The sequence below is a fragment of the Macaca fascicularis genome, chromosome 16, assembly GCF_037993035.2.
Source record: "Macaca fascicularis isolate 582-1 chromosome 16, T2T-MFA8v1.1".
Lineage (NCBI taxonomy): Eukaryota > Metazoa > Chordata > Mammalia > Primates > Cercopithecidae > Macaca > Macaca fascicularis.
This window is the reverse complement of record NC_088390.1, coordinates 63,272,264-63,297,722: the sequence shown is the minus strand read 5'-3', so window position 1 is coordinate 63,297,722 and position 25,459 is coordinate 63,272,264. Positions and strand designations below refer to the sequence as shown.

The following is a 25,459-nucleotide window of genomic DNA, read 5'->3' as shown; positions in this document are numbered from 1 at the left end:
ATTTGTATATTTTCATTTTAACATGTATTAATTATAGTAGGAATTTATCATATATACCTTGTCTCCAACCCAGTGCACAGTAGCATCAGGGAAGTTGCTGTTTAGTTATTGGTATCATGTGAACAGGTATCCAGATGGCAGCTAACTTCAGTATCCTTTGTTATCCTGTCTTACACACTGGAATGTTTTACAAGTTGCTTTCTCATTTCTATTAATGATATTGCCCCCTGTATGCAAAATGTTTTCTGCCGTTAGAAAGCCTGAGTTTCAGATGTTCTATGATAAATATTGGTGATGGATAATAATGTAACTAGTGGAAACCCATTAAGGAATTTGCGAACTAGTTTAACAAAGTTAACAATTCAGCTTCTTATAGGAAATGTTGCATTGCTAATTCTGACCACAAGTGGTCAGGATCTAGGTTTTGGCCTTATGGGAAAGTTACCCACGCCCAGGACAGTTCTCGTTATTCTCCTCCCACTCACTTTTACAATCTAAAGCTTTTGGCTAATTTCTGATTGATTTAAAAGAATGAAGGTGAACCCCCACCCCCCAAATATGGCGTCCTTTGGTTGTGTTTGGAGGTTTGTCTTCTTGTTGCTTACCCTGAGGGGAGTCTCATTTAAAGCCTTGTTTTTGGATTGTCAAATAATCTTTTTGTATCCATTTGTGAATTGCATTTTGTGATAATTTATTTTGTGGCACATGCTATAAACGAATCTTAAACTGCAAGTATCTCTGTCAGGAAAAACTCATTTGACTAGGTGATGATTTTTTTTTTTTTTTTTAAACAGAACTTCACTCTGTCACCCAGGCTGGAGTGCAGTGGCGCAATCTCCACTCACTGCAACCTCCGCCTCCTGGGTTCAAGTGATTCTCCTGCCTCAGCCTCCCAAGTAGCTGGGACTACAGGTGCCTGCCACCACACCTGGCTAATTTTTTGTATTTTTAGTAGAGATGGCGTTTCACCGTGCTAGCCAGGATGGTCTCGATCTCCTGACCTCGCGATCTGCCCGCCTCAGCCTCCCAAAGTGCTAGGATTACAGGCATGAGCCACCGCGCCCAGCCTGGTGATGATTTTCAATAATTAAAGCACTGTGGTTCACAGCCTGAGCTCCGAAGGTGGACAAAACTCCTTGAATATTTATTACTACTACTGTTACTATAATTCTATTACTACTGCTACTAGTACTTTATTTTTCTTATTTCCCATGCTTTGCTGTTATTTAAGGTTTGGTGATTAAATATAGGAAGGGCTTGGAAATGAAGTCATTTATTTTGTTTCCAACACAAAACAGTTTCTAGTGTGGGTGTGTGGGTAGCTTAATTTAACATAACAAACTAATACGTTTTTCCTTGAACTCCATACTATCTTCATTTCAAACTAGGTATTCTCAGAGTGGGGTTAAAATACTCTCCATCATCAAAGCCCAAACTTTTTAGAAGATCTTGCTTGTCTCACAAAAACCCTGGTATCTCTGTTGCCACCACAACCTGAAACTAACGAGTTAGAAACCACACAGAGCCCACGACATTCGGTAGGAGCCCGTAACATTTTCTCGCAAGTTTTATGTAGATAGTTAAGCCCGGAACTGATCTGGTTGAGAAAACGTTTAAAATCATCATTTTCCCTTCCTTCTCCTACACTTTTATACTCAGAAGGGCCTAATTTTGCTCCTCTAGGAAGATTGAATGCATAGGCTTTCATGTAGTTTAAAACTCTCTTAATTTAAAGAAGTCTGGGTTTGGCGCAGTGGCTCATGCCTCTCATCCCAGCACTTCGGAAGGCCTAGGTGGGTGGAGCGCTTGAGTTCAGGAGTTCGAGACCAGCCTGGGCAACATAATGAAGCCCCCTTTCTACCAAAAACACAAAAAATTAGCCAGGCATAGTGGCACACACCTGTGGTCCCAGCTACTCAGGAGACTACAAGAGGATTGCTAGAGCCTGGGAGGCGGAGGTTGCAGCGAGCTGAGATCACGCCACTGCACTCCAGCCTGGGTGACAGGGTGAGACCCTATCTCAAAAAAAAAAAAAAAAAAATTATATTTTCTATTCTCTTCCCCTTTTTGTTATGTGTTTTGCAGTCTTTTCTCCATGTCTAATCTAAGAAACTTATATATTCATTGTATAATGCCTACTGGTTGTCAGCATTGAACCCTGCCTGTGCCCTAGCATGTTGTACAATGACTGACTTGACTTTATTGTGAGAATAAGAAAGTTCAAAATTTATTCGTTTTTTATCAGTCGACTAGGGACCTTATCTGTTGTTGCATTTATTATCTCTAAAATATTATCTTCTTTTTCTTTTTCTTTTTTGAAATGGAATCTCGCTCTGTTGCCCAGGCTGGAGTGCAGTGGCGCATTCTTGGCTCACTGCTACCTCCATCTCCCAGGTTCAAGCAATTCTCCTGCCTCAGCCTCCCGAGTAGCTGGGATTACAGTCGCGTGCCACCACATCCAACTAATTTCGTGTATTTTTGGTAGAGACGGGATTTCACCATGCTGGCCAGGATGGTCTCAAACTCCTGACCTCAAGTGATCCACCAGCCTTGGCCTCCCAAAGTGCTGGGATTACAGGCCTGAGCCACCACACCCGGCCTACCGTCTTATTTTTAGATGGAGACTTCTGGACATTGGTATAAAATCTAGATGGTTCCAGTCCTGACCTTTTCCTCATGTTTAATCTCACCTTCCTAACACTTCCACCACTGTTGAAAAGGTATAGCTCCATATGATCTTACTGCCCTTCATTCAGTCAAGCGAGACACTGACATTGCATAGATTCTGGGTCTCACATTTGCTTTGTTTTTATCTGGAGCTTTACTGGAAACTAAATGCTATTGCGTACTAGCTGCAGAAGCAGGAGGGGAAGTTGGCAAGAATTCGCTGCTTTCTGTTTGGTCTGTCTGAGGCAGCTGACCTTTTGGAAGGAAATCGCTGCTCTTTGCTTCTTCCGGTAACAGTGCTGCCTATGAAAGAACACATACACAGAAGGGCTCTGCCGTTATCCTGGCTGATGCCTTGCAGCATTAGCTGTTAGTTGAGGTGGGAGCCTTTCAGTGCATCTGTTGTGTGCTGTAGGAGCATGCACTCAAGTTCCTACACCGTGCTAAGTTGTGTGTAGATCCACTATTAGAGGTATAGTGAGAGACAGTCTGTTACCAGAAAAAGTAGTTTACTTTAGCAAAAGTAATTGCATTTTATTTATCCCCACTATGAGTGCTGTAGTAAATATGGACAATTATTTTGTGCACAATTTCAGTTCATCTTAATGTTAAATGTCCTGGTAATTGCTTTTTGTACCTGGATATCTGCTGTTGTTTGTTGTTTTTTTTCCCCTAGCAGGACAAACATTTCGATTTGCCAAGACATAAGCTCTTATTTAAGATCTTCTCAGAATTAGAATAAGGTTCTTTTTTTTTTTTTTTTTTACGACAAGATCTCACAGTGTCACCCAGGCTGGAGTGCGGCACAATCACGGCTCACAGCAGCCTCAAACTCCTGGGCTTAAGCAATTCTCCTGCCTGTCTCCTGAGTAGCTAGAACTACAGGCATGTACCACCACACGGGGCTAATTTTTAAATTTTTTTAGAGATGGAGTCTCACTATGTTGCCTAGGCTTGTCTCAAACTCCTGGCCTAATCAATCTTCCCATCTCGGCCTCCCAGAGTGTTGGGTTTACAGGCATGAGCCACTGTGCCTGGCCCAGAATTAGCTGCTTCTTTCATACTTTTTTTTTTAGAGACAGAGTCTGGCTCTGTCGTCCATCTGGCATGCAGTGGTGCAATCATAGCTCACTGCAGCTGCTAACTCCTGGGCTCAAGTGATTCTCCCCTCATCCTCCCAAGTAACTAAGACTACAGGTGTGTGCCACCATATGCTACTACTTTTTGTTTTGCTTTCTTTGTAAAGACAGAGCCTTGATATGTTGCCCAAGCTGGTCTTGAACTCCTGAGCTCAGGTGATCCCCTGTCTCGGCCTCCCAAAGTGCTGGGATTACAGGTGTGAGCCACTACACCTGGCCAATGTTTAGTTTCTTAACAAACCTGCTACTCGTTGGATCCACTTTTTATGCAGGACTTGTTTTACTTAAACACGGGTAGTTGGACACCCCACAACTTGGGATTATTTTCAGAAAGCTATAATTAGGTTTCATATCACCCAGTAAGCAAACAAGGAAACTAACCGGCTGATGAGGCATTTCTCTCTTAAAAGAGATTTCAGTTTTGTATTGCTTTAATTAAAACATACTCAGTTCAGTTTTTATTTTATTTTAAGTGACATATTCAAGTTATGTCTAAGTAAAAATGAAACAGATTTTAGTTCATGGCAAATTAAGAGAACACAGCTACCTGGAAAATGGGGCGAACTGCCATGTCCTTCTGCGTTTAGTTTTGGTTTGGTGGATAGGTATGCTTTTCTAAGGTATTATTGGTCTCTTCCCTAGATTTGCTGTTGATGGCAGAGATGGTTGGGTGAAGGTTTGTGTTGATGTACATAGAAGACGTAGAGATTAGTACAGAGAGAAACATCTCAGGGCCTCCTTAGCAAGATTGCCCTGCAGTGCTGCTATTCTTGGAAACTGGTCTGATCTGTCCCACTTTCCTGGGGTAATGAAGAATCCAGGGGGAATGCAAACCCTGTGTTGGTTTTAGGTATAGGTTGTCACAAAATAAATTGATATCAACAAAACAGGAAGATATCCCCCCAGTTCTGTTGGCCTTTGAGTAGGAGCAAAGTTAGGAACCAACAGCTGAGGTTTCCTGTGATCTGCTCTTGTAACGATAGCTTTCTAGAGTTGAATTGTTGAATTTCTTGAATTGTTTTCTTGAACTGTCAAGGGCCTTCACATAAACCAATTGTGTTCAGGTATGTGATTAGAGGTAAGAGATGTGTTTGTTTGTGTTTAGAAATGGGGTCTCGCGGCCGGGCGCGGTGGCTCACGCCTGTAATCCCAGCACTTTGGGAGGCCGAGGCGGGCGGATCACAAGGTTAGGAGATCGAGACCACGGTGAAACCCCGTCTCTACTAAAAATACAAAAAATTAGCCGGGCGCGGTTGTGGGCACCTGTAGTCCCAGCTACTCGGGAGGCTGAGGCAGGAGAATGGCGTGAACCCGGGAGGCGGAGCTTGCAGTGAGCCGAGATCGCGCCACTGCACTCCAGCCTGGGCTGGGCGACAGAGCGAGACTCCGTCTCAAAAAAAAAAAAAAAAAAAAAAAAAAAAGAAATGGGGTCTCGCTTTGTGGCTCAGGCTTGAGCACAGCGGCGTGATCATAGCTCACTGCATGCAGCCTTGACCTCCTGGGAGCGCTCCTGTCCCAGCCTCCTGAGTAGCTTGGACTGCAGAAGTGAGTCACCATGCCCAGCTAGAAAGTTTTTTATTTTAAAGAAATTCTGGTACTGTTGTGAGTGGATTTCTGTGTATTTCGTCATGTTTACAGTTGGTACAAGTTTGCTTAATCATACCAAAGATGAAAGAGAGCCACTAATATATATAAATATATGTCAGAATTACAAATTAATCTATTATTAACAGCCTTAAATCACTACTTGGAAACACATTTAAGGCACTATATATTTGAAAGTGAAATAATTGCATTTCTTTTAAATTTTTTTTATAATTCTGAATTTTTACCGTTTTCATGTTCTACTTAAATCAAGGCTGCCCAGGTAAGACAGTGTTATAACCTGGATATTATCATGGCCAACATGGCGAATCCCCATCTCTATTAAAAATAAAAAAATTAGGGCTGGGCACAGTGGCTCACGCCTGTAATCCCAGCACTTTGGGAGGCCGAGGTGGGCAGATCACCTGAGGTCAGGAGTTTGAAACCAGCCTTGCCAACATTGTGAAAACCTTTCTCTATTAAAAATACAAAAAATATGGCTGGGCGCGGTGGCTCACGCCTGTAATCCCAGCACTTTGGGAGGCCGAGGCGGGCGGATTACAAGGTCAGGAGATCAAGACCATCCTGGTTAACACGGTAAAACCCCGTCTCTACTAAAAATACAAAAAATTAGCCAGGGGTGGTGGCACACGCCTGTAGTCCCAGCTACTCAGGAGGCTGAAGCAGGAGAATGGCCTGAACCTGGGAGGCGGAGTTTGCAGTGAGCCAAGATCAGGCCACTGCACTCCAGGCTGGGCGATAGAGTGAGACTCCATCTCAAAAAAAAAAAAAAAAAAAAAAAAAAAAAAGCCAGGCATGGTGGCGGGCACCTGTAATCCCAGCTACTCGGGAGGCTGAGGCAGGAGAATCGCTTGAACCTGGGGGGCGGAGGTTGCAGTGAGCCGAGATCGCGCCACTGCACTCCAGCCTGGGCACCAAGAGCAAAACTCCGTCTCAAAAAAAATAATAAAAATAGGCCGGGCGCGGTGGCTCAAGCCTGTAGTCCCAGCACTTTGGGAGGCCAAGACGGGCGGATCACGAGGTCAGGAGATCAAGACCATCCTGGCTAACCTGGTGAAACCCCGTCTCTACTAAAAAATACAAAAAACTAGCCGGGCGAAGTGGCGCGTGCCTGTAGTCCCAGCTACTCAGGAGACTGAGGCAGGAGAATGGTGTGAACCCGGGAGGCGGAGCTTGCAGTGAGCGGAGATGGCGCCACTGCACTCCAGCCTGGGGGACAGAGCGAGACTCCGTCTCAAAAAAAATAAATAAATTAAAAAATAAATAAATAAATAATTAGCTGGGCATTGGTGGCAGGTGCCTATGGTCCCAGCCGCTCAGGAGGCTGAGACAAGAGAATTGCTTGAATGCGAGTGGTGGGGGTTGCAGTGAGCCAAGATCGTGCCACTGCACTTTAACCCAGTTGAAAGAGCAAGACTGTGTCTCAAAAAAATAAATCAAATCAAAATTTAAAAATGCATCTACATGGTTTTATATTTCAACATAGTTTTTACATTTAATTTAACTGGTTGCACCATATCCCGTTAGATTAATATGTTATAGTCTAATCATCCCCCTATTCTGGACATTTTGGTTATTTCTGGTTTCTCCCAATGGTATATATCCCTGGGAATGGGCCTAAATCAAGGCACTCGTCAAAGAAAATTTTGCTAGGTAGAAATTAATATTGTAATTCTCAATGGTAAGAGGGAGGCCATGAACTTTAATGGGGAAAATATTGGTAACATATAGATTTATTAATAAATTGCCTGTTTTGTTTGTTTTTAACTTTCAAATAAGAGGAAAGGGATTATATTTCATTTAAGTAGTATAGAAACGGTATTGTAGTAGCTGAGGGGTTTTTTTCCTGAACTAAAAGATTTGAATTGTCCAAGAGACACATTCTAGGATGAGTTGATCTTGAATTACAGTACAAATATAAACCTTCACTAGAAATTCTGAGGCTGGCTGGGTGCGGTGGCTCACACTTGTCATCCTAGCACTTTGGGAGGCCGAGGTAAGAGGATCGCTTGAGCCCAGGAGTTCATGACCAGCCTGGGCAACATAGCAAGACCCCATCTCTTAAAAAAAAAATTAGCCAGGCATGGAGGCACATACCTGTGGTCCCAGCTACTCAGGAGGCTAAGGGAGGAGGATCACCTGAACCCAGGAGGTTGAGACTGCAGTGAGCAGCGATTATGCTATAGCACTCCAGCCTGAGCGACAGAGTGAGACTATGTTTCAAAAAAAAAAAAAATTCCGAAGCTAACATAGGACTACATGCCAGCTTCAAATCATTTCTTATTTTTCCATAATGGAGATGGTCATTATTTTTGGGCTACAGCAAGTGCTTTTAGTCATCTGGAAAGTGATACAGATGTAGCTTCTTCCCAAAGGGATGGCTGAAGTTGCTGGCTGGATTTGGACATGGAGATAATGATAACACACATACACTGTGGGCCACCATGGCATGAGAGAGCCCAGCTTGCATGCTGGTAGCCTACAAGCTGCAGCACAATGCCTCAGAAGTCCAGATTTTTATTTACCACCAGGGACAGTTTCACAGTGAGAGTCAAACCTCTGCTCTCATTGCTTTGTTTTTCTTTTTTGGAATTTTTGCCCTTAATTTTGATTTTGAAAAAATTGTAAATGACTGAAAAGTGGAAAGAATAGAACAATGAGTACTCACATATACTTCACCTAGGTTGAGCCAGTGTTCACAGTTGTTAGATTTACTTTCCCACACTCCCCACCACTGTCACTCTTCCGTTTCTCCTTCCAAAGTTAAGTTGTAGACGTCATGACCATTTACCCTCAAATACTTGACATTGTATCTACTCTGAGCAAGGGCATTCTCCTACACAACCTCAATGGCATTGTCACAAGAAATTCAGCAGTGATATAACAACATCTAATATATAATGATATAATGGACTTTAGAGCTGTGGGTGTTTTTGTTTGTTTTGAAACAGAGTCTCACTCAGTTGCCCAGCCTGGAGTGCAAGTGGCGCAATCTCAGCTCACTACAACTTCCGCCTCCCGGGTTCAGGAGATTCTTGTGCCTCAGCCTTCCAAGTAGCTGCAACTACAGGCGTGCGCCACCACGCCCAACTGATTTTTGTATTTTTAGTAGAGACAGGGTTTCACCATGTTGGCCAGGCTGGTCTTGAACGCTTGACCTCGAGTGATCCGCCGGCCTTGGCTTCCCAGAGTGCTGGGATTACAGGTAGGAGCCACCGCGTCCAGTCGTGTTTTTGTTTTTGAATTACGCTCTTGGTGGTTGTGTCTCTGCAGTCTCCTTTAACCTAGAACAGTTCCACCTGTTTTGGGTGGGCGTGGGATCATTGATGAGAGTCTCACAATTTGGATTTGTCTGATTGTTTCTTCATGATTTAGTTTGTGTATTCTTTTCAGCAAATCATATCTGGAGGCACATAATGTCAGTTTATCCCATGATTGGGGATGTTTGATCACTCGGTTAAGGTATTGTCCTCCAGATTTATCCACGGAAATGCCTCTTTTCCCCTTTGTGAATAATAAGTAATATGTGAGTAGTACTTTGAGACTAAATGTTCTTCCCCAACAACTGTCACCTAATGGTTTTAGCAGCTGTGATGATCCTTGTCTGAGTCTACTCTCTTTATTTTTGAGATTGTGCATTTTTGGCCAAGACTTTATATCCTATATTTAGATGAGAGTTTTAAATATATGGTAACCTGCTGATTGAAACTTGATTTTTATATTTAGTAAGTAGGTCCTTTTTCTACCTTCTCCTTTCTTCCTTCCCTTACCCTTTTCCTCTCCTCCGTTCTCTGTTCTTCCCATTATAATATGCAATGATTTGGCTGTGACAAAGATTAATGACTGATTGTCTTCCCAGAATATTATCGTCTCTATGTTGCCTGGGCACATTTTTCCTTGTTTGTTTCTTTGTGAGCCAAATGCTTTTATTCTTTCTGTTCTCTTCCCATCTGTTTAATAATATGATTTTTTAAAAAAGAGAATTGGCTTCCTGATTGCATATAAGGTAGTATTTAGAAAAAAAAAAAATTAAAGAGCAGATGGCTCTGGTATTGACCTACTTCTAAATGTGATAGCCTTCTTACTTGATATTAGTCCCATTTTAATATGAATGAAGTCTTGATCCTTTATTGCTGCTATTGAATATTTTTTCTGTCCTTCAAAATCCCTATACGAGGCTGGGCATGATGGCTCACGCCTGTAATCCCAGCACTTTGGGAGGCCGAGGTGGGTGGATCACTTGAGGTCAGGAGTTCAAGACCAGCCTGGCCAACATGGTGAAATCCTGCCTCTACTAAAACTCCAAAAATTAGCCAGACACAGTGGCACATGCCTGTAATCCCAGCTGCTCGGGAGGCTGAGACAGGAGAATCACTTGAACCCGGGAGGGAGGCAGAGGTTGCAGTGACCTGAGATTGTGCCACTGAACTCCAGCCTGGGTGACACAGTGAGACTCTGTCTCAAAAAAAAAAAAATAAGAAAAGTACATAGAAAATGGCAGGCCACCTTAAGTCCTCAACATGCATGCAGCCTGGTGCAGTGGTACAAGTAAGTGCAGGTTCTCAGGTAGGTCCAGCCCAGATAGTACCCCTTAGTAGTATGGGACCGACCTGGAGCAAGTGGTTCACCTCTTTTTTAAAAATAGCTTTACTGAGATATAATCATGTACTACAAAATTCACCCTTTGAAGTATATGCTCAGAGTTATACAATTATCACCACTGTCTAATTCCAGAACATTTTCATCATCCCCTCAAAAAGCCCATACCCTTTAGCAATCATTCCCCATTTCTCCCTCCCCTCAGCCCTTGGCAACCACCAATTTATTTTCTGTCTCTATGGATTTGCCTATTCCGGATATTTCATAAAAATGGAATTTACAGTATGTTCCCTTGCATGCCTTTCACTTTACATAGTGATTTCAAGGTCATCCACACTGTAGCATGCGTCAGTACTTCATTCCTTTTTAACGTCTACATAATATTCTATCTTATTCATTGTATTTATCCATTCCTATCCATATTATCTGTTTATCCTTTGGTGGACATTTGAGTTGTTTCCACTTTGGGGTGATTATGAGGTGATTATGAATAATGCAGCTGTGAACATTTGTGTATCTGTTTTTTGTTTTTTTGTTTTGTTTTGTTTTTGAGACAGAGTCTTGCTCTGCTCGCTCTGTCCTCCAGGCTAGAGTGCAGTGGCACAGATCTTGGCTCACTACAACCTCCGCCTCTCGGATTCAAGTAATTCCCCTGCCTCAGCCTCCCAAATAACTAGGATTACAGGCACCCGCCACTGTGCCCGGCTCATTTTAAAAAACATTTTTAGTAGAGATGGTGTTTTGCCATGTTGGTCAGGCTGGTCTCGAACTCCTGACCTCAGGATGCACTCGCCTCAGTCTCCCAAAGGGCTGAGATTACAGGCATGAGCCACTGCGCCCGGCCTGTATACCCACTTTTTGGGGACACATGTTTTCAGTTCTCTTAGGCATATACCTAGGAGTGGAACTACTGGAAATGTGGTAACTGTATGTTTACCCTTTTGTAGAATTGCCAGATAGTTTTCGAAAACTGTTTCACCACGATACAATTCTACTTAATCTTGATGACCCTCAATTTCCTCATCTATAACATGGGGATAACAATAGTGCCTACGTCTGAGGGATTTAGGATTAAGAGTAGATTCATAAAAGCACTTGTTATAAGTAATATAGGAAGTGCTTAGCTAGCTCTTAAATCTGGATGGGGGATAATAATAACACTGATAACTGTTATTTATTTCTCATCCTATTTCTGAAGTTTATTTTTATTTATTAGATGAATTGGAATGTTTGTTGCTAATAATTCATAAAGCAGTATAATAAATGAAAACTTCAAATTTCATTAGTTGTTTTTTGTACTTTAATTAGTAAAAGTCAGATATGTCCTTGGAAGGAATAGGTAAAGGCATGGCTCCCTGCTGGCTTAGCCTTCTCTGTTCAAGAACATATTGGAAGGAATGGATAGTTTTCTTCTCTTTTTTTTTTTTTTTTTTTGAGACAGAGTCTTGCTCTGTCGCCAGCCTGGAGTGCAGTGGCATGATCTCAGCTCACTGCAACCTCTGCCTCCTGGGTTCAAGCGATTCTTCTGCCTCAGCCTCCTGAGTAGCTGGGACTATAGGAGCATGGCACCACGCCCAGCTAATTTTTGTATTTTTAGTAGAGATAGGTTTTCACCATTTTGGCTAGGATGGTCTCCATCTCTTGACCTCGTGATCCACCCACCTCGGCCTCCCAAAGTGCTGGGATTACAGGCATGAGCCACTGCACCCGGCCTCTTCTTCTTCTTCTTCTTTTTTTTTAAGAGTTTAGGCTGGGCAACATGGTGAAACCCCGTCTCTACTAAAAATACAAAAAATTAGCCAGGCGTGGTGGCGGGTGCCTGTATTCCCAGCTACTCTGGAGGCTGAGGCAGGAGAATGGCGTGAACCTGGGAGGCAGAGCTTGCAGTGAGCCGAGACCAAGCCACTGCACTCCAACCTGGGAGACAGAGCAAGACTCCGTCTAAAAAAAAAAAAAAAAAAAAGAAATAGGAATACCATCTTTTAAAAGGGCCCGGTACGGCTGGGTGCGGTGGCTCATGCCTGTAATTCCAGCACTTAGGGAGGCTGAGGCGGGTGGATCACAAGGTCAGGAGTTCAAGACCAGCCTGGCCAACATGGTAAAACCCCGTCTCTACTAAAAATACAAAATTAGGCAGGCATGGTGGTGGGCACCTCTAATCCCAGCTACTGAGGAGGCTGAGGCAGATAATTGCTTGAACCTGGGAGGCAGAGGTTGCAGTGAGCCGAGATGGCACCACTGCATTCTAGTCTGGGCAACAGAGCGAGACTCTGCCTCAAAAAAAAAAAAAAAAAAAAAGGGCCAGGCACAATGGCCCATGCCTGTAATCCCAGCACTTTGGGGGAGGCTGACTTGGGAGGATCACTTGAGTGAGGAGTTTGAGACTGGCCTGGGCACCATAGTAAGACCTTGTCTCTACAAAAAAAAAAAAAAAATTTTTTTCTTTAATTAGCCAGGTGTGATGGCATGTGCCCACAGTCCCAGCTACTTGGGTGGCTGGGGTAGGATTATCCCTCAAGCCCAGGAGTTTGAGGCTGCGGTGAACCATGATCACACCACTGCGTGATGGAGTAAGACCCTGTCTCGGATGGATGGATGGATGGATGGATGGATGGATGGATGGATGGATGGATGGATGGATGGAAACGTTTATACTGGAGATACTGGTTAAAGAGAAGGATAGCAAGAGCTATTTGTGGAGGATTGATTTTTGGAAAGTTTGTTAAATTGAGTTAAAATTAGAGATGGGAGAGAGAAGCTGGTTTTGTAAGTTTAAGGCAACAGTAAGAACAGTAGTGAGTACTTACAGAGCACCTGCTCTTAGCCAGACACTGTTTTAGGTATGTACATAAAACTAATTCATTCTTACAGCAGCCTCCTAAGGGGCATAAGTGTTATTATTCCCATTGTACAAACAAGAAAACTGAGGCACAGAGAGACTTAACGGGCTGTCTTTGACAGAACCATGTTTAGGTGAGTTCAGCATTATCTCTAAAAGTTTAACCCCAGTTTAGAGACTTTGGCCCTGGGATGGGGAGGTAGGATGGAGAATCGGAATTATAAAATGCTTTAAATTATACACATGAATCCAGCAGACCAAATCTGCTAGATTCATATTATTCATATTATTATATTCATATTGTTCATAATATTATTCATATTAATCCCCTACTGCCACCCCACGCTAGAATTCACTTGCTGAGTTGGCAGATACACAGTGGGCCTTCTAATGTCATACACTACTCTCTACTGCAGTTGAGCTAGGGCAAGACCTTGGTCACAGTGTTCTGGAAGTCCTCAGAGAGAGTGATGTTTTTCTTTGTTATAGTTTATATTTTACTTTTAGAAAGGAAAAGCATCTGGGCCGGGCGCGGTGGCTCAAGCCTGTAATCCCAGCACTTTGGGAGGCCGAGACGGGCGGATCACGAGGTCAGGAGATCGAGACCATCCTGGCTAACACGGTGAAACCCCGTCTCTAATAAAAAATACAAAAAAAAAAAAACTAGCCGGGCGAGGTGGCGGGTGCCTGTAGTCCCAGCTACTCGGGAGGCTGAGGCAGGAGAATGGCATGAACCCAGGAGGCGGAGCTTGCAGTGAGCCGAGATCTGGCCATTGCACTCCAGCCTGGGCGACACAGCAAGACTCCGTCTCAAAAAAAAAAAAAAAAAAAAGAAAGGAAAAGCATCTGAGAAAAGATATTTATGACTGAGACAAAATTACTCCAAATCCCACTCACTTATATCATTTATTTATGTGGTGGACATTCATTTTTATGGTTTTTCAGTAAGCCTGTAACATTCTGAGCTATTAGACTTTGAAACTTTTATTAACAAGTGCCTGAGGGCCCGAATGATTTCTTTGGCTCTCCAAGCCCATGGGTATATCCAGATATATAAGGTTGAGGTAGGTGCCTTATGCCTTCAGAAAGTACCGTGTTCTGCATCCAAGGCTGTTTTAGGTTGTTCTGAAATGCTTGTGAACACAGAGTGCAACTCATTCGAGCTCAAATAGTTCTTATCTTCGGCCTAAAAATAAGATTGTGAATCCATTTCCCAGTCTTTAGAGAATCCCCTGTGATGGTTTACCAAAGAACAAACCACTTCCCTTGTCTGAACATCACGCACTGAAATTGGAGCTACCCGTAAATAAGCAGAAGAGGGCGGGTCCTGAGGACAGAGGTACAGTCCTTGTGGATGCAGAGTAGCGTTCGATGGCTGGCTGAATGCCAGTTAGAAGAATGAATGTCGGTTAGATGAATGCCACTCATGTCAGGCATGTGGACATAGCCTGATAAGGGGGTGAAGTGTTCTGACATGTATGAAGAAAAATACTACTTAGCGGCCAGGCATGGTGGCTCATGCCTGTAATCCCAGCACTTTGGGAGGTCAGGCAGGTCACCTGAGGTCAGTAGTTCAAGACCAGCCTGGCCAACATGGTGAAACCCCATCTGTACTAAAAAAAAAATTAGCCAGGCAGCTGGGCGCGGTGGCTCACGCCTGTAATCCCAGCACTTTGGGAGGCAAAGGTGGGCGGATCATGAAATCAGGAGATCGAGACCACGGTGAAACCCCATCTCTACTAAAAATACAAAAAATTAGCCGGTGTGGTGGCGGTCACCTGTAGTCCCAGCTACTCGGGAGGCTGAGGCAGGAGAATGGCGTGAACCCGGGAGGTGGAGCTTGCAGTGAGCCGAGATCACACCACTGTACTCCAGCCTGGGTGACAGAGCGAGACTCCGTCTCAAAAAAAAAAATTCGCCAGGCATGGTGGCGGGCGCCTGTAGTCCCAGCTAGTCAGGAGGCTGAGGCAGGAGAATCACTTGAACTCGGAAGGCGGAGGCCACAGTGAGCTGAGATCACGCTACTGCACTCCAGCCTAGGCGACAGAGTGAGACTCCGTCTCAAAAAACAAACAAACAAACAACCACTACATAGCTTCTAGGTGTTATTCACATAACTGGGAAAACAGTTGGGTTTTTCCTAAACTGGGTATTTAGAATTTTATGATAGTCTCAGTAAGTCATCTCATATTTCACATATAGATAATTTTCAGTTTAACAGTAAAATAAAAATGACTGTACTAGTTAGTGTACTTTTATTTTATACTTTTGAGTAGCAGTGAGCAGAATCTACTCTCCAACTCTATCAAAGCACTTATGTGTAGTGAAACTATATTGTATTTATCAAAATAAGGTGATTGCCACTTGGTATTTACCAGCTATTGTCCTTCAAATGGCATGCTATTTTAGAAAATAATTATTATGGCATGTTCACAACTAGAATCGTAAAAATATTCTGACAAATTCTAAGAGCTCAGCGTTCTACTCTTTAATGAAAACTAAGAAATAATCTAAAATTTAAGGCAAAATAGAGTGACATTTTTTAATACCCCTACATGTATGGTATATCACCACAGTATTTCTTTCCTAAAACAGTAATAGGCTCCTAAATATGCTTGACCAGCAGGGCATGTTAAATATTTGTTTATGTATTCGCTCCACAAGTATTTTTTGAACACTTTTCATGGGCAAGCCACCATACTAGACACTGGGGACACAGTCATGAATAAGATGTGCTCCAGGCTGAGCGTGGTGGCTCATGCCTGTAATCCCAGCACTTTGGGAGGCCGAAGAGGGCAGATCATGAGGTCAGGAGGTCAAGACCATCCTGGCCAACATGGTGAAACCCCATCTCTACTAAAAATACAAAACTTAGCTGGGTGTGGCAGTGTGTGCCTGTAGTCCCAGCTACTCAGATGGCTGAGGCAGGAGAATCGCTTAAACCCAGGAGGCAAACGCTGCATTGAGCTGAGATTGCTGCACTCCAGCCTGGGCGACAAAGCGAGACTCCGACTGAAAACATAATAGTAATAATAATAATAAATTAAATAATTGATTATTTAAATGGAAATCTGTTTTCATGCCTTGGTATTTCATACTGGTATATTGTTGTATTATAACTTTGAAAAGAGCCGATCAAATTGTATGTATACATTTATTTATGCAACAAAAAAATTATGCTTATGTGCCAGGTACTGTTCTAGACCCAGGAGAAAGCACGGTGAACAAAACAAAGTCATTGTGTTCATGGTGATTTCACCCTGGTGGGAAGTGAGTAAGCAAATATATGATCAATATCAGGAATTGCTAAATGATAAGAAGAAAAATAAAGTAGATTAAGAGGATAGAGAGTGACCAGAATGCCATTTTATTTGAGTGGGCTGGGAAGGAGTCTCTGGGGAGATAAGTTTTCATAGCTTTCCTTCTTTTGTCTCTTGAGTCATTTCACCTAATGAATGTAGATGCAAGAGAATGTTTGTATCTGTTGGTATCACTCATATATTCATTGAGAGCTATGGTGAGGTCCTACTTCTTATTCTTTACTACTTAGGAAGATTAACACCTGAATTCTTCTCTTCATTCTTTTATCAGTCTTCCATATACTTAAGTGCCTAAGCACCTTCATTCATCCATCCCTTAAATAATTTTTTTTCTTGAGACAAAATCTGGCTCTGTCGCCCAGGCTGGAGTGCAGTGACGTAATCTTGGCTCGCTGCCACCTCTGCCTCCCAGGTTCAAGCGATTCTTCTGCCTCAGCCTCCTGAGTAGCTAGGACTACAGACACATGCCACCACAGCTGGCTAATTGTTTTGTATTTTTAGTAGAGACGGGGTTTTGCCATGTTGGCCAGGCAGGACCCGAACTCCTGACCTCAGGTGATCTGCCCACCTCAGCCTCCCGAAGTGCTGGAATTACAAGCGTGAGCCACCATGCCTGGCCATCCGTTCCTTATCGTTCATCCAAAAATCATGATTTGGTATCTGTTCTAGTTTTCCAAAATCTTGTGACATGATTTATTTGATTAAAAAATACATTGTGCAGTTAAGTGACTTCCAGTGTTTAATTATAAAGTGGAATTGCTTCTGGAGAGAGCTGTTTTTCCTAAGTGTTTTGGTGAACTCACAGCCACTGAAATTTGATGTCTTGGGTCAGATTGGGTCTTACAGTGATCCCAGCCTTAATGCCTAAAAGCCCTAAATAAAATTATACACTTCTCAAGTGTTCTATAGCATTGCACAAGTCTGAAATAGATGACTGGCACTCCCCTACACCTCATCGTTGGCTAACTGACTTGTCCCATAAATAGCTCAGTGTTATGTGATCAGACAACTACAACTAACAGAAGAGATTTTTGCTTCCTAACACACTTGTGCAGTCTCTGGTAGTAAACAAAATCCAAGTCCAAGTCACCAGCCCCTAACTGTAACCTAGTTCTTAGGAGAGTTGTGCAAATCAGTAGCCAAATCATGTGGGATGGAACTCAAGATAACCCTGCCTTATACCAAACTCTACATTCTGGAAAACAGTGTTAGAGCAAGATTCATTTTCAGTCCTTATAGTTACTTGAAGTCCCTTCCCAGTCTACCCGAATGTTTCTGCCCTAATCTGGTCAAACCCAAAGAGTGTCTGCCAAATGAGTTAAAAATTGTCAGGCGAGTCTGAGGGGGCATCATGGTAGTTTTATAAAGCCTTTTTTTTTTTTTTTTTTTTAAATCAAGAGCATGTTAAAAAAAGAAACTACTGGCTGGGGCAGTGACTCAGCCTGTAATCCCAGCACTTTGGGAGGCCGAGGTGGGCGGATCAGAAGGTCAGGAGATCAAGACCATCCTGGCTAACACACTGAAACCCCGCCTCCACTAAAAATAGAAAAAATTAGCCGGGTGAGGTGGCGGGCACCTGTAGTCCCAGCTACTCAGGAGGCTGAGACAGGAGAATGGCGTGAACCCGGGAGGCGGAGCTTGCAGTGAGCCGAGATCATGCCACTGCACTCCAGCCTGGGCGACAGTGCGAGACTCCGTCTCAGAAAAAAAAAATAAGGAGACTACCTGCTATTGGAGCATAATGGTTCATATTTCTAACTCTTAGGTGGAATGTATTGTTTTTGTGTCTGAAAGATTTGTAAATGCTATAATTTAACAGAACATTGCTTCATAAATTCCTTAGCAGTAACTCAGGAGGTGAACCTTGGGGCATTTTTTCCAGATAAATCTGTGCTCTGTGTGTGCAAAGCATTGCTGCTTAGGTAACCAGTGATAATGAATAGAGTTCAATCCACGCTTTAGATGCTTTTACTTTTCTTTTACTGGGCTTTTTCAAAACGACATATGTTTGTTATATTTCTGAAGTCAAAATAACAAAACTAAAACAAGTGATTAAAAAAAAAAATCTCTCAGCTGGGCGCAGTGGCTCACACCTGTAATCCCAGCCCTTTGGGAGGCTGAGGTGGATCACTTGAGGTCAGGAGTTCGAGACTGTCCTGGCCAGCCTGGTGAAACCCCATCTCTACTAAAAATACAAAAATTAGCTGGGTGTGGTGGTGGGTACCTGTAATCTCAGCTACTTGGGAGGCTGAGGCAGTAGAATTGCTTGAACCTGGGAGGCGGAGGTTGCAGTGAGCCAAGATCGTGCCACTGCCCTCCAGCCTGGGCGACAGAGCAAGACTCTGTCTCAAAAAAAAAAAAAACTCTCTGTTAATTATTTATTACTGTTGAAATGCTGCTTACCATGGCTGACAATTTTGAACAAAAGTAAAGAATATGTCTACGATGTCAAAGTTAGCAATTCTTTCCCTAATACTCCTTTTGTACTTTTGCTTATAAGACCTTAGTGCGTTTCATAGTCAGAGCTTCATAGACCCAACTGTGTATCTTTCCATGACCAGGCCGAGTGTCTACATTTTGAAAACATTTTAAAGTTAAAATCAAGAATACTGTCTTCAGTCTATCAAAAGGGCTAAAAACATTTACTTTGGCTGAGCATGGTGGCTCATGCTTGTAATCCCAGCACTTTAGGAGGCTGAGGTGGGAGGATCACTTAAGGTCAGGAGTTCAAGACCAGCCCGACCAACACAGTGAAGCCCCATCTCTACTAAAAATACAAAAACTAACCGAGCATGGTAATGCATGCCTATAATCCCAGCTACTCAGGAGGCTGAGACAGGAGAATCGCTTGAAGTGGGGTGGGGACGCGGAGGTTGTAGTGAGCCAAGATTGTGCCACTGCACTCCAGCCTGGGCGGCAGAGCAAGACTGTCTCAAAAAATTAAAAATAAAAATAAATAATAAAATAAAAACATTTACCTTGGTAACTATGTGAATATTTACTCTGGTGGATGTAAGGGGAAAATAAAGAAAAAACACCGAAAGCACTGATTGTTTGTTCAACAGATTGTAAACCATGGCTGTGTGGATACAAGCTCAGCAGCTCCAAGGAGAAGCCCTTCATCAGATGCAAGCGTTGTACGGCCAGCATTTTCCCATTGAGGTGCGGCATTATTTATCCCAGTGGATTGAAAGCCAAGCCTGGTAGGTGAACAAGGATGTTTGCATCATATTTTGTGAAACACAAGAATATTGGAGTTTGGTTAGAAAGATGTCATGATGGCAACTTTCTTTTTTTTTTTTTTTTTTTTTGAGACGGAGTCTAGCTCTGTCGCCCAGACTGGAGTGCAGGGGCGCGATCTCGGCTCACTGCAAGCTCCGCCTCCCGGGTTCACGCCATTCTCCTGCCTCAGCCTCCGGAGTAGCTGGGACTACAGGCGCCCGCCACCACGCCCGGCTAATTTCTTTTTGTATTTTTAGTAGAGACGGGGTTTCACCGTGTTAGCCAGGATGGTCTCGATCTCCTGACCTCGTGATCCGCCCGCCTCGGCCTCCCAAAGTGCTGGGATTACAGGCTTGAGCCACCGCGCCCGGCCAATGGCAACTTTCAAAGTTGTATTTTTAAACATTTTTAAATGTGATCCATAAAAAGGTATTTTTAAAAAATTTTGTTTTTATACATGAAAAGTATTTAACCCCATCTTAGATTGAGGGGATGGAATAACTCTTGGGATTTTTAAAATAGGATTTGTTCCCTTTAATAGTAAATACTGTCTAAAAGCATTAGAATATTACTGCTAATAAAAAGCAGCCAACAAATATGTTTCGAGTGCCCATAGGATGCCTAGCAGTGTCCTAAGTAATAGAATTTGTATGAAAAAAATTAAAGCCCAACCTTGTGTTGTAATCCCAACACTTTGGGAGGCCAAGGCAGGTGTATTGCTTGAGCCCAGGAGTTCAAGGAAGGCCTGAGCAACATATCAAAACCCTGTCTTTGTACAAAATACAAAAATTAGCCAGGTGTGGTGGTGTGCACCTGTAGTACTAGCTACTCGGGAGGCTGAGGTGGGAGGGTCGCTTGAGCCTGCGAGGCAGAGGTTGCCGTAACTTATGATCACACCAGTGCACTCCAGCCTAAGCAACAGAGCAAGACCCTGTCTCAAAACAAACAAACAAACAAACAAAATTAAAGCCCTCATCTCCAAATAATTCAGTGTTTCACTGGACGTGGTGGTGCACATCTGTAATCCCAGCTACCCAGGATGCTGAGATGGGAGGATTGCTTGACCCCAGCAGTTTGAGGCCAGCCTAGGCAACATAGCGAGATCCTATGTCAAAAAAATAATAATAATTTGTGTTTAATGGGGCAGATAGGTGTGAATATGCATATAATTTAATTATAATTTATTTCTTATAGTTTATTTTATTAAATGTAAATTATTTTACATTTCTTAATAAATTTACATCTAACAAAAAACTAAAAATAATTTAACAGTGGAGACATTGGTGTTTTTAATTTATATGTATTTTATATATACACATAAAGACTAAAAGAAAATTAGGTGGGTATTGTGGCTCATGCCTGTAATCCCAGCACTTTGGGAGGCCGAGGCAGGCAGATCACTTGAGGCCAGGAGTTCTGAGACAAGCCTGGCCAACACGGCAAAATTCCGTCTCTACTGAAAATACAGAAAATTAGCTGGGCGTGGTGACGGGTGTCTGTAATCCCAGCTACTCCACACGGAGGCTAAAGCACGAGAATTGCTTGAACCCAGGAGGCAGAGGTTGCAGTGAGCCGAGATCACACCACTGTACTCCAGCCTGGGCAACAGAGTGAGATTGCCTTTTTAAAAAAAAAACAAAAAACAAAAAACACTAAACGAAAATATACCCAAATGTTAACACTAATTACATTCTGGTGGTAGATTTGAGAAGCATTTTAATTTTTCTTTATTTTCCAGATTACTGATTACATACTTGGGGAAGGGGAGAGTTGTTTTAAATTTCTTTTAGAATTAGTACAGTGCAGTCGACTAACAGCACAGGTTTTTAATTAGTATCATTATTACACACCAGGCAGCAGGATGTACACTGCTCAGGGTCTGGGAGCTTGCTGCTTAGTTACAGTCTGTCAGTCGATCTGGCATATTCATTTGATACTTCAAGCCTCACCATCTTAGCCAGGGGTCCTCTTTTACAGTCCCTCAGAGAAGCCAGCTTTGATGCTGCTATTTGCAGAGGGCCGTATACCTACCTATCAGTAATGTTGCCTTAGAATAATCGCAATGAGTGTTAGTAGCAAATTTCCGTTCAGAAACTAAAGATCACCAAAGAAAGGCAATTTTCTAGGCAATTAAAAAAATCTCAGCTTCATGTAATTAAGTGAGGGGAAAAAATGAGTTAAATATGAGAATGTCAGCTGTACCTTGTTTAGTGCTTTCCCCTCCCTTTTCATTTTCTCTCCTGTTTTCCTGATTTGGAGGATTTAGAAAAACATGAGTAGTAAGTTTCTGTTAATTTCAGATTTCACTTAGCAGAGTTCCCGTTTGGTGTTCTCACTGAATGAATTAAAAGACTTGTGTTGATATGAAGGAAAACTTGAAATTTTTTTAGCTTTGGTTTTCTTAAGAATATAAAGATTTTAATGAAGAATCTTCAATTCTTCTTTTTTTTTTTTTTTTTGAGACGGAGTCTCCCTCTGTCACCAGGCTGCAGTGGCTTGATTTCGGCTCACTGCAACCTCCGCCTCCCGGGTTCAAGCTTTCTAAGTAGCTGGGATTACAGGTGCCTGCCACCACACCGGGCTAATTTTTGTATTTTTAATAGAGACAGGGTTTCACCATATTGACCAGGCTGGTCTCTTAACTCCTGACCTTGTGATCTGCCCACTTCGGCCTCCCAAAGTGCTGGGATTACAAGTGTGAGCCCCCGGGCCCAGCCAAATCTTCAATTCTTTATGTTTAAGCCATCTAAGCAAGTCTTTTTTTAACAGAGAATTAAGGTTTCAAGTAAAGAACCAATACGTGACTTCTATGAGTTTTGCTTAAAGACTGGATCCTCTCGAGTGGGTTCCTGGCCAGGTGTGGTGGCTCATGCCTATAATCCCAGCACTTTGGGAGGCTGAGGCGGGTGGATCACTTGAGATCAGGAGTTTGAGACCTAGTCAACATGGTAAAGTCCCATCTTTGTTAAAAATATAAAAATTAGCCGGGCATGGTGGTGCACGCCTGTAATTCCAGCTACTTGGGAGGCTGAGACAGGAGAATCACTTGAACCCAGGAGGCGGAGGTTGCAGTGAACTGAGATCGTGCTACTGCATCCTAGCCTAGGCGACAGAGTGAGACTTCATCTCAAAAAAAAGAGTGGGTTTCCAGACCAGGGGCATTGTTGCCAGTTGAAACAGAGGTACAGGCTGCCCTCATTCCTTCCAGCCTTTCATTTAATACATATTCTATTTAATACATAGGGCACACATATTTAAAATCTGACTTGATTTAACTGCCTTCTCAAGGTGCAGATTAGGGTGTACTATTTGATGGAGTATGGTATCACTGCTTTGTTTTGTTTTGTTTTGTTTTTGTAGAGACAGAGTCTTGCTCAGTTGCCCAGGCTGGAGTGCAGTGGCACGATCTTGGCTCACTGCAGCCTCCACCTCCCGGGTTCAAGCAGTTCTCCTGCCTCAGCCTCCCAAGTAGCTGGGACTACAGGCACAAGCTGCTATGCCCGGCTAATTTCTTTTGTATTTTAGTAGAGACGGGGTTTCACCATGTTGCTCAGGCTGGTCTCCAACTCCTGAGCTCAGGTAATCAGCCCATCTCAGCCTCCCAAAGTGCTAGGATTACAGGCGTGAGCCACCAGACCGGGCCGGTATCACTGTTTTGATACACCTGTTGGTGCCTTTTTTTGAAATTAGTTGCTATCTTCAGGGACTTAGGGATGGCAGAGCCTTTTAGCTACCACTATCTTGTTTGGCTGCAGACCCAGTCAGCAGTTATTGAATGTTATTTCAGTCTGACAGCTGTTTGGTTTCTTCAGTGACTAAGTAATTTGGTACTTCCCAGTGTCAATTGTTGCCCAAGTTGTAGAAAGAAAGAAAGAAAGAAAAAAGGAAAGAAAGAAAAGAGGGAGGGAGACCATCCGAATCCCTGTCATCAGTTTAATAGCTCGAAATCAATGCAGAGTCTGTAGCATGGTTTCCTTTGTTTACCGGAGAAGTTGGCATTGCCTTCAGGTCCTGGGTCTGCAACTAGTGATATGTCTGACTCGTATAAATGCTTGTAGGCACTGTCTGCCTGAATGTCTCATTTCCAGGGCTTCTTAGAAGTAGCAATAGCTTCTTTCACCTATCTCTACCTAAGAAACCTGCAGATACCAAACTCCTCGAGGCTGGAAAGGACATGTAGAAGAGTCTTGGCCTTGTGCCTCCTTTCCACCCGTGAGGGGTAACTATAAATAGGAAATTATCCAAGTCCTTATTTCCTTCAGAGCACACAGAACCCTTTCCTTTTCCTTGCATTTCTCGGAGCAAATAGCATAAGCACCAAGCACATCATTGAGAGAAAGGAGGAAGGGCAGCACATTGTTAAAAAAAATTTTTTTTTAAAAAGAATGAAAGCTACAGTATAATCCAACTATTTAGTAAATTACAAATAGATTAATGTAGGCATTGAGTCCATTTCTGTTGGGCTGTTTCTTAAAATTTGCAGTGAGTGCTAAAAAAATCACTTTAGTTGAAGAAAAAGTGGGATGTGTTGAGGCTGCATTTATACAGGCTCATGTGCATGTATGTATACAGATTATGTAATTTTTTTCCCCTAGGGACTCAATAGATCTTGATAATCCACAGGAGAACATTAAGGCCACCCAGCTCCTGGAGGGCCTGGTGCAGGAGCTGCAGAAGAAGGCGGAGCACCAGGTCGGGGAAGATGGGTTTTTACTGAAGATCAAGCTGGGGCACTACGCCACGCAGCTCCAGGTGGGTGTGGGCTCTGGGGTCACACTTAATTATCTTGCCTCAGGGGTCTTCTTCCTGTAGAGACTTTCTTTCTCTCCTTCAGTCCAGCATTGTTGAGTTATATGTACATGCATAAGGTTCTTGTCGTTTGGTTTTGGTCTTTTTTTTTTTTTCACTTTTTATTTGAGAATAATTTCAAACTTCCAGAAAGTTACAAGAATCATACAAAGATTCCCCACATATACCCATATTCACCTATTGTTGACTTTTATGTTGTCATATACTCCTCGCTGTCTCTACACACACACGTTTTTCAGTCACTGGAGAGTAAGTTGCATACCTTGTATCCCTACACCAGTAAGTACCTCTGTGCATTTTCTTTTTTTTATTTTTATTTATTTATGTATTTATTTTTGAGACGGAGTCTTGCTCTGTCACCCAGGCTGGAGTGCAGTGGAGCGATCTCAGCTCACTGCAACCTCCGCCTCCTGGGTTCAAGCAATTCTCCTGCCTTAGCCTACCAAGTGGCTGGGATTACAGGCGCCCGCCACCATGCCTGGTAATTTTTTTTTTTTTTTTTTTTTTTTTGTATTTTTAGTAGAGACAGGGTTTTGCCATGTTGGCCACGATGGTCTTGAACTCCTGACCTCAGGTGATCCACACCTCAGCCTCCCTACGTGTTGGGATTATAGGCATGTGCCACCATGCCCGGTCCCTCTGTGCATTGTCTTTTTTTTTTTTTTGAGGTGGAGTTTCACTCTTGTTGCCCAGGCTGGAGTGCAGTGGCGTAGTCTTGACTCACCGCAACCTCCGCCTCCCGGGTTGAAGTGATTCTCCTGCCTCAGCCTCCTGAGTAGCTGGGACTACAGGTGCACGCCACCACACCCATCTAATTTTTGTATTTTTAGTAGAGATGGGGTTTCTCCATGTTGGTCAGGCTGGTTTTGAACTCCCGACCTCAGGTGATCCGCCTGCCTTGGCCTCCCAAAGTGCTGGGATTACAGGCGTGAGCCACTTTGCCTGGCCCCTCTGTGCATTTTCTAAGAATGAACCTTGTCTTGTGTGGTTATAATACACTGATCAACTCCACTAAATTTAGCATTGATATAATACTTTTAGGTACTCTTCTGGCAAACATGTCCTTTAGGGTATTTTCCCGCTGCAGCCAAGAATCCAGTCCAAGACCACATACTGCATCTAGTCATCATGCCTCTTTAATCTCCTTTAATCTGGAACCGTTTTGCAACCTTACTTTGTCTTTCATTGCATTGACATTTTAAAATAATTAATGTAGGCTGGGTGCAGTGGCTCACACCTGTAATCCCAGCACTTTGGGT

General features: G+C 43.0%; 1 protein-coding gene across 8 annotated transcripts in view; it reads left to right on the top strand.

The window, feature by feature from the left end:
- Window positions 1-25,459, top strand: part of STAT5B (signal transducer and activator of transcription 5B) — a 91,481-nt gene that overhangs the window by 38,825 nt on the left and 27,197 nt on the right. For 4 of the 8 annotated variants that reach the window (XM_074019650.1, XM_074019652.1, XM_074019651.1 and 1 more), the window contains exons 2-3: window positions 19,235-19,372; window positions 24,015-24,143. Coding sequence is in view for 4 of the 8 variants with exons in the window: in XM_045374837.2 (XP_045230772.1) it covers window positions 19,245-19,372; window positions 23,987-24,143 (285 nt within the window). In the remaining 4 variants the exon portion in view is untranslated. Of the gene's footprint in view, window positions 1-19,234; window positions 19,373-23,986; window positions 24,144-25,459 lie in introns of all 8 variants that reach the window. The other 4 variants (XM_045374837.2, XM_045374836.2, XM_045374838.2 and 1 more) reach the window with 1 other exon arrangement.